Source organism: Medicago truncatula, chromosome 1 (genome assembly GCF_003473485.1).
Source record: "Medicago truncatula cultivar Jemalong A17 chromosome 1, MtrunA17r5.0-ANR, whole genome shotgun sequence".
NCBI classification, from domain to species: Eukaryota; Viridiplantae; Streptophyta; class Magnoliopsida; order Fabales; family Fabaceae; genus Medicago; species Medicago truncatula.
Window position 1 is genome coordinate 33,060,842 of NC_053042.1, and position 10,279 is coordinate 33,071,120.

General features: G+C 32.7%; 1 protein-coding gene across 1 annotated transcript; it reads left to right on the forward strand.

Moving 5' to 3' along the window:
* Window positions 1-3,433: 3,433 nt before the first annotated feature.
* Window positions 3,434-10,055, forward strand: LOC25484089 (UDP-glucuronic acid decarboxylase 1). The gene is made up of 7 exons (XM_024778938.2): window positions 3,434-4,076; window positions 4,693-4,840; window positions 4,919-4,998; window positions 6,657-6,740; window positions 6,837-6,911; window positions 9,273-9,365; window positions 9,592-10,055. The coding sequence occupies exons 1-7, from the start codon at window positions 3,480-3,482 to the stop codon at window positions 9,799-9,801; spliced, it is 1,287 nt and encodes a 428-aa protein (XP_024634706.1). The 5' UTR covers window positions 3,434-3,479; the 3' UTR covers window positions 9,802-10,055.
* The last annotated feature ends 224 nt before the right edge of the window (window positions 10,056-10,279 follow it).

Sequence of the window (10,279 nt, forward strand, 5' to 3'; positions counted from 1 at the left end):
TCTTAATATTTTATTTTTTCTATTATACCCTTAACTCTTTGTCAATCTATTTTTTTTTTCAATTCTTTAATTTATCATTTTCATATCATTAATAAATGATTTTTTTTTTTTTGTAAAATAACACATAATTTTTTTTCTTATACAACATTAATTATATTTCTTAATACGCGTGAAATGAACAATAACTTATAATTTGAGACATAAAAGTATAAAAATCTCATAAGTTGTTTTTCTAACACCCTATTTCCCTTTCTGTCAAAAAAAAAACAAAAAACTCTATTTCCCTTGACCTTGGAAAAGGGTGTTACGTCTAGATAATTAAATTTCTAATATAAAGTAAGTTTCAAATTCTTACTTTCACTATTAACTTAATTAATTCATTAAAACTTATTTTGAAAAACGTCTTTCTTGCGTTTCTTTCATTAGATTGAAGATCTTAATTCTCTAATCATAAATATTAAATCATTGACTAACAATTACCATGACGTATATTACTATCTGTGTAGTTTTGCAACCATAAAATCAGACAAATGAGAAAAGAATATGTAACTTCTATGATATAAATCTTTTGAAATTTCAACAAATATGCATGGATATCAATTGATATGTGATATTTCCAAATGTAAGTAAGTACGCTAAAATTGTCATTTAGCATAAGTATTGGATAATTTTCCTTATCCTTCAAAAATCATTAGAATTGTAATAATATACACCAATATTTCTATAGGATTCAAACATAGTAAATGTAAGAGTCAAGATTCGTTAACATTGGCAAAATTTAACATCTCATTGTTGATTTTTCAACAATTAAAGGTAAATATTCTATTTGATGATGTAGATTTGTAAGATTAATGAAATTGTAAAAGATTGCTAAGAACTTTGTTTCACTTACAACGCACCAACAAGATCGGTAATCATAGCAACATAGCAAAAAGTTATATTAACTTTCTTAAAAGGTGCTTTGAAAATGTTGTTCATTTTCGTAATTTACAATTGGTAAAATTATGAATTTATAAAGGAAGGTACATAGAGAAATAAAGAAAGTAACGAGAGCATAAAAATGAAACCTTGAATCATAAGCACACTTTCTATTGTTAAAGGTGGAATGTGATGGTTTTATACACAATTCACTAAACCCTAAATTAATTCACACGATATAAAAATTATGGAACACGACATCACACATCATATGAGAATATATTTAATTTATTCTTAATTATCTACTTATTATTTATTTATCTTTTTTAAATAAATTGTAAAAAGAAAATGATTAAAAATTAAGGTATATGAAACATCTTCGCCTTCCAAAATTCCCACAACATTAACCCATATTCTAATAAACTTTAGTTTTATTTCTAACTTGATTTATTAATCTTGTTTTCTGAACAAATGAAATGCTACACAATTAAAGTATGCGAATATATAAGTCAAATATATAATCCAAACTATAACTTAAAGTAGGCGACTTAAACTAAAATTAATGAACAAGTTTAAAAGATTTAATTAATTGTGTCTTAGTTATTTAGAGAGAAAAAAAGTTACAATATTTTATCAATTATATCTGTGCATAAAATATTGATTGTTTAACATATTAACCTATTTACTCAAAAACGTTTAGATGAGATGAAACGAGTCTCTTCTAGCTTAACCAGGGTCATGAGTTCGAATCCAGCATTGGGCATGCAGCAGCGTTAAAACTCTTAGAGAAGTTGCGCATGAAGGATACCGGTTTACACCCAAAAAATATTAACCTTTTTTTTTTTTATAGTGAAAATTTGACGACAATATAGTACTGAGTTTTTCAATCCATATACATATGGTATAAAGTTTGAAATTATTTTGGTATTAAATAAGATTAAAACAATGAAAGTTTTGTATTAAATAAGATTAAAATAAACCAAAGAATAATGTTATTTTAAGAAGTAAAAAGAATTAAAAAGTAGTAAAAACAAAATAACTGAATACAAACCTTTCAGATTAACTTCCCGAAGAGTGAAAATTGTGAGTATCTTAAGAAGTCTATCATCCTCTTTATATATATATATATATAACTATCATCCAGACGACACTCTTATGTCAGTCTGTTTGTTTTTTCTACCGCACTAACATATACAATTTATTTTTGTTAAATATTGGTTCACTTCATCTTGATGTATATCGGACAAAATTATTAGAATTAAAAGGAAGATTATACATATATAGTAATACACTAATGAAGCAAAAGAAGAGGTGCATGTTATATATATATATATATATATATATATATATATATATATATATATTGTAGTGAAATAGACTATACCAAAAAGAATAGGAACTTAATGACAACTTATAACTCAAAATAATTTTGTTTTAGCAATAATAACTTAAAGATATTTATATCAACGATAATTGATATTTTCCAACGCCTTTTCAACATTGATTTGATAAAATCCACTAATAACTTGTTTATTGATAAAGATTCTGAACCCATCTGAGTTGACCTGATGGTTTTGGTCTGAGACCTTAGAGCTTTCTCCTCTCAAAATCGCAAATTTGATTCTCTTTATTCTAATTTTAATGGGCTAGTTTGACCTCTTAAAAAAACTGACGAAGATTCTACTTATAATATGCTCATTTGAGGTAACTATCCCACTGGTACTTACTCAATGCACATAACTGGCAAATTCTTTCTTCTTTTATTAACCAACAAAACCAAATGTGGAGAGTTTTGATCCCTTAAAAGCTGAAACCATGTACGGCGCTTTGCCCACCGATAAGTTTTAAGTGGATCAACTTAATTATTTTCATTAACAACCTTTGTACTTCGTTAAAATTGTTGTATTTTATCTATCTATCTGTCACAACTTGACGTGCAAGAAATGATTTTATTTTTCAAGGAGTCTCGTGGAATGATTGACTACTTTTAGGGTCCTACGTCCAAGCTGCATGCTCCTACCATGCGGATGTTGATGAAAATTCTCTTGACAATATATATAGGGCGGGCAATCAGAGAGACTACGGTGGCATCTTGCGTAACAACAAAACCAAGTGACTTTTGTTGAGTGAGATATCAACTCTTCAAATCATTAGTAATCAATCCATTAGTATATTTTACCCATCCATAAACTCATTTCTTTCTTTTTGTGCTGACCAAAAATAGAACACTACTTACCGCAAATTATTCATTCAATCACTTTTTTTTTTTTTTTTTTTCCATTATTTTATCTTAAATAAATGTAATAAGAAAAGGAAAAATTATCATCACTACACGTTGAAAATCACCTCTACCTTCATTTTCACGTTTTCTGTTGAGTGTTTTCTAATTAACCACCGCTACTACTGCATCGCCTTTATAACATTTTTGCATGTAAAAAAAACAAAAAAGGACACAATAAATTCTGCTTTTAATTATTTTCAAAAAAATATAAATTCTGCATTTAATAATAAATATTTTCAACATTCTATAACTTCAACTGCGAAAGCGAAAGAAGAAAAAAATGAAACAGTTACACAAGCAACAAAGCTTGAATCACAGAAGAGAAGAAGAAATGGGAAGCGAAACTCCACCATACTCACCAAAATCAATGAAGCACACACGAACCCTCCCCAGATCGATCAACTACCTCTTACGAGAACAACGTCTTCTCTTCATCCTCGTCGGAATTTTGATCGGTTCAACTTTCTTCATCATTCAACCCACGCTTTCACGCATAAGTCCACCGGAGGCCGGTTTGTTTTTACCTAGATCTGGGTTGGTCCGGTTCAACACCGGCAACGAGGGTGCATCCCTTAGAGTGGGGCGGATTCCGGCGGGAATTGGTGGTCGGAGGTTGAGAGTGGTGGTTACCGGTGGTGCTGGTTTTGTTGGAAGTCATCTGGTTGATAAGTTGATTGGTAGAGGGAATGATGTTATTGTTATTGATAATTTTTTTACTGGTAGGAAAGAGAATTTGGTTCATTTGTTTGGGAACCCTAGGTTTGAGTTAATTCGTCATGATGTTGTTGATCCGATTTTGCTTGAGGTTGATCAGATCTATCATCTTGCCTGTCCTGCTTCACCTGTTCATTATAAGTATAACCCTATCAAGACAATCATATCCTTTTTTTCCATTCTTTGTTGTTTATTTATTTATATACATGCTTCCATTTGAATTTGTTGTATGAAGCACTGACACGTTGACACCGATAATCATTTGAGAAAATGAATTAGGAGTGTTGGACACTACTAGTAATGATTTGAGATAATGAGTTAATTGAATGTAATCGTATGTGTCAGTGTTGGTGTTAGGACATTTGTTTTTGTAGTTGTTCAATGGTTGTTTGGAATTTCTAATTTTGTGATTGGATTTTTGGATCCTTCACTTTATTATGTGATTGGTGATTTACAAGACAAATGTGTAACTTTATTATGTAATTGGTGACACCCACACTAGTAATCCTTTGAGAAAACGAGTTAATTGACTGTAACCAACATGTAAGTGTTGGTGTCAGACACCAGACGCAACATCAGACACGCCTTTCATCAGAAGTGTCTGTGCTACACATCGACACTAGTGTTATAATTTGAGAAAATGAGTTAATTGAATGTAATCAAATGTGTCAATGTTGGTGTTAGGGCATTTGTTGTTGTTGTTTAATGGTTGCTTGGAAATTTGAATTTTGTGTTTGGATTTTGGGATCCTTGACTTTATTATGTGATTGATGATTTACAAGACAAATGTGATGGGTACACTTAATATGTTGGGGCTAGCAAAGAGAATTGGGGCGAGGTTTCTTTTAACTAGTACTAGTGAGGTATATGGTGATCCTTTGGAGCATCCTCAGAAAGAGACTTACTGGGGGAATGTTAATCCAATTGGTGAGTGAGTTTATAAACTGAAATTTTGCTGAGAAGTTGTGTTTTTATGGTGGCTTAATTATTATGTTGAAATTTTAGGTGAGAGGAGTTGTTATGATGAAGGAAAGCGAACTGCCGAGACACTTGCTATGGATTATCATCGAGGTGCTGGCGTTGAGGTAGTTTACAAAAGTATAAGTGTTTAATTGATCTGAGCTGGTTTAGATTATTTAACTCAATGTCTTATCTTGTGTCGGTTTGATAGTTTTTTGTGCAACCAATTCTAATATGACTTAAAAACATGGTTTGATTTCGCTTGTTGCATTTCACCTTGCTCAGTATTTGTAAACTCATTGGGGCCTGTTAGCATAAACACTTGTGAGACTGTTTGAGAATTTTAAAAACAGTTAATGAAAACAATTTATAGCTTAAACGAAAATAAATTAACTTTATTTTATCTTTTGTTATAGAAACTGGTTATAAACAAGCAACTTATGCTATAAGCTGCAAATTAAGCTGTTTATATAAACAAGGACTTGATTTTTAATGTCAACCGATCAAATTTTCCTTAGCTTGTTAGACTGATCATTCTAAAAGGACATACATACCAGTATAATATAGTTTCTGAGCTTATCAACTTGGTCTTTCATTGGAGTTTGCTGAACACATCAAACTTAAGCTATATATCTATTTTAGTCGGTGAGCGATTTAACCATTTAGTCAGCGAGTGTAAACTGTATACACATAATATTAAGTGCTAAGTGGCTGAAGTTCGCAGAGATTACATAGGGAGAAGATTGGTCTTTCTGAATGTTTTCTAAGAAATCATGTTGTGGAATCACAAAAAATGGCTTTCTGAATGTTTTCTAAGAAATCATGTTGTAGAATCACAAAAAATGTTCTGATATATTATTAACGAAGTTCCTATAGTAAATTTAATTTACTAAGTTGATTGCTGTGTTGTTTTTTCCTTGTTGACCTAGAAAAACTATAAGAGAAACTATTAGGAAAGATTTAGAGGTTAACAAGTTGGATCCAAATATGGTTTATGATAGAACATTATGGTGTAATATGATCCCATGTAGCCGACCCCACTTAGTGAGATAAGGCTTGGTTTTTGTTGCTGAGAATTTGATTTAGAATCTCAGACATTTATAATTTTATATCATGCCGGAAATAACGTCAACTTTCCATGAAAAATGAAGAATTATTTTTAAAAGAAATGAATTGGTTATTGAATATTTTACCTTGCTGATATTGGATTTACAAATGAGAATTTGGTATTAACTTATTAACAGGAGACTTGTATGTCCTGAGTCATGTGATGTTAGCTATTCTATCATTTTTTATTTTGTTTTATAATACACAATATGCATAATGATGAATTCACTGTCAGCTTACATCATTTTCAATCACCTTGACAACTTTCCCAAAGTGAACTGTATAACCAATGAATAGGTCAGGATTGAATTTGAATCAGATGTTTTTCCCCATTCTTGTGCACCCGACCCCTGTTTTTGAAGTTCAATGCATGGAAAAATTTTCATACAGAGAAAAAGTAATATCTTAACCAGTGTTGTCTATGGAAGATGTCGGAGAGCCAAAATCCTGCCATACTGACCAACATGTGGCGCTGCCATATCCGAGTATGGCGCTGTGGGGCCGCCATACTTCACAAATTTGGCCATGGTGAAAAGCCAAAAACCCGTCACTGATATCTGCCATGGCCAATATCTGACGACACTGATCTAAACCAACATAAATTAATTTTTGACTACTCATTCTAAATTCTGCAAATCACATGTTATTTGTACTGATCTGGTTTGCTGGTTTTTAGGTTCGTATTGCCCGAATCTTCAACACATATGGACCCCGCATGTGTTTAGATGACGGGCGTGTTGTTAGCAATTTTGTTGCACAGGTTTGACTCCCTTTCCCTTTTTCTTTGTTTTTCTTTAAATTACCGTGGAAGAGGTTTTTATGTTATGCTGATTTTTTTTGTCCCACATGTCTGCAGGCTATACGCAAACAACCATTGACTGTATACGGTGATGGGAAGCAAACACGAAGTTTCCAATATGTCTCTGATTTGGTAGGTAGCAAATATGCTTCGATGTTTAAAAATTCATATTTCATTGAATCCTTTCGATTTGTACTATCTGTATTGCATTCAACCTATTTTGCTAATCATCGTCTGAATTGGGGAAACCATCTAAAGCTCATCAATGTACAAAAATTTGTGGTTTGATAGAATTAATATCAAGTCTTAATCAAGGTCTAGATAGTTGGTGTTGAAAACTGCAGGTTAAAAGATATATCTACATGTTTTCTAAAACACTCATCTGCCACGTGCAGTCTGATTTTCTTATCAGAACTTTTTCTTGAATGAACTCCTAATATCTTTCAGATGGAGTGAATTTTTCAGAAAGTAACTGAGAATACAGCAAGCAAAGAGAGAAAGCTGTTTTGAAACATTAACGAAAGTATTAATGTTTTTTTGCTTGTAATTCAAAGAAGCTATTGTATGAATACAGTTTTCCATAAGATAGTGTGCATGTAGTTGTGGAAGCAATAATTATGTTACATGTTATGTGTGACTAACACCACCTACGCCAGGTGGGTCTTGCAATTGTTGTGGCGAGGAAAATAATATATTAAAGAAATCACACTAGACATATTGTTGGGTTAGCAAAATAATATCATCACTAAAATGTGATTTCAGCATGCTCTGCAAATTTAGTCAACCTTATGCCTTTTAACCCAATTGATTTATGCCGTCTATGGATTTGGACAAGATATTTTACTTAAATGCAAAGACGGCATAAATCAATAAATTTAGAGAATCCAAATTCCTAAGTTAAAGCTTCTTTTGATGCATATTAACAATCCAAGAGGCCAGCTATAGGCCATGTTCCATGGATTAACCTCGTTTAGTAATACAACAGAGTTCTATAATCACCATTCAAAATATAAAGCAACTGAAATTTCATTTCACAGATAGATTCCAATTAAGACCCATAAATCCTTAAAGAATCGAACTTGGGGATGGTTTAATAGTTGAAGGATATTTAAACGTAGTGGCTGCATCTAGTGCTAGCTAAATACATCAAATCCTATCAAACTGAATTCTCACAAAACAAGCCATCCTCTAAATCACAGACAAATTCCTATAGCAGATGGGTATTAATGGCTTCTATCCCGTATGCTGCCTTTGCTTCCGCCTTTTATGTACTTTCTGCAACCCATAGCAGGTGTGTATGACCAACCACCATACACCACTGTCAGGTCTTGTGAGTACTCTAGTGCTGCTGAGCTTAAAATTTTCAAATCCAAAGCATTGGGATCATAGGCAATTGCTGCTCAGATAGTGGGTTCCTCTCTTCATTCCGAGTAACTGTATCTCACCAGTTGGTCTACCTATTATAGCTAATTTTGAAGTCCGAATGATCTTTTTTTAAATACTTACCACTTTTTACATCAGAATAGAATTGATTAGCTGGAAAGTTTTGCATTAGTTTTGAATGGTTTTGCTTTTGTCAGTGTAGTTTTATAGAAAGAATCCATATCTGCACGAGAATTATTTTCTGCTAAAATGTCGAGGTGTTCACCAAGTCAGTTATGGGGTGGCAGAATCACATGAAATGCTAGGCATATAATTGCAGTATAATCAATGTTATGCATTTTTCTTGCATATGACGAGCATATTGCTGCCTAAGATTGATTATAATTTGCACCTGGGGAGGAGAATACTCGCAGAAGGTGCTGGTGTGCGTAAGAAGTGAAAGCATGATCTCCACGAGGAACGATGTCAATGCAATGGAAACCATGCCTGTAATTTTCGGGAAAAAAAATATACTCTGGTAGATATATTTTATTGTGAAGAGCAGTCTTCTGTGATACTTGTCATAAAATTGGAGCTGCAACATAGTGGTTTGGCGACTGCGGAAGTGAAATCAATACTTGGTTTTTTTCCTTATATGCTGTTCATTTGTGGCTGCAATTTGGTTTAATTAGTTCTACTGATTGAGTAAATAGTGGTATTCGACATAATACAGTGCTTTTTAATCAAGTAAGTCAGATGCTAAGATTATATTTGTTGGATTAGATGCCGCACACTAATAGGGATTGCAGGACATGAAAACACCAACTAAATTTAATAAGAAAACAGATACAAAAAGGACAGATGTGTCAGCAAAGATGGCTAAATCTTCACGGGTTTTCACGAGAAGGCAATACAGATCATCTCATTTCCGAAAACCTGCACCACGCTTCTCTTTACGCGTATCTTTCTGACCACCTTCACACGTCTCTTTCTGAATACCTCATTTTGAACGTTAATTTTTTGAATTGGATTAGTTCAAATCTAAGAATGATGTGTGATACTTCCAGGGAAGAACTTATGCAGCATTTGTAATTATACATTTGTGAACTAAATTTATTTTCCAATTCACAGGTTAATGGGCTGGCAGCTTTGATGGATGGTGAACATGTTGGACCTTTCAATCTGGGTAACCCAGGCGAGTTCACCATGTTAGAGCTTGCTCAGGTACCTATTCTTATTTTGTAGTTTCACTCTCATTTCTTCTTTATGATAAGATTCCTGTCAGATCATGCTGTGACATGTTTAGTATATTCATTCTTCAATCAATGGATTAAAGACATAGCATATTTGTTGCGCCTTCTACAGTAAGGGATTAAGCAATGGACTAAGATCGAAGTTGCTTTTTATTTTATGAACTTCTTGTGATGGTCATCTTTTCAAAAACACGCAGGTTGTCAAAGAAACAATTGATTCAAGTGCTACAATAGAGTACAAACAAAATACTGCTGATGATCCACACATGAGGAAACCAGATATTAGCAAAGCAAAGGAACTGCTAAACTGGGAACCAAAAGTCCCACTGAGGGAAGGTCTGCCTCTCATGGTTAGTGATTTCCGGAATCGGATTTTGAATGAAGATGAAGGGAAAGGAATGAGATAAGCGTTGTAGTCAGCCCTTAATTTTCCCCTAATCTCTTGTATGGTCACCATCAATAGAAAGTCCTGGTAATACGTCGCTTTGGCAAGAGTTGTTTACTTCCCATGCCAGCTTAGCATACAATTGAGTAATGTTAATTTTTTACAAAATTCTTTTCAGCAGTTTTCTTGTCTATTGTATTGATTAAAGTTGTAATATTCAAATATTTGGATTCTGGTATTATGAAATGAAAGTGTATCCATAGAAATTTGTGAATATTGATTTTCTTTCTTTCTTTCTTTCTTTTTGATATGAGAACTCGTTGCTTTTCATCTTAAAGGGGAAGGGAGCTTTAGTGGAGGTTGGAATATAAGCTAATTACTAGGTTGCACTAAATCACCAACCAATTTATTTAATTAACTATAATTTTTAGATTATAAATAATTAAATTATGTTCATAAGGTATCACTCAATCTAGAGGCTAGCAAGTTGCTGCACCAAA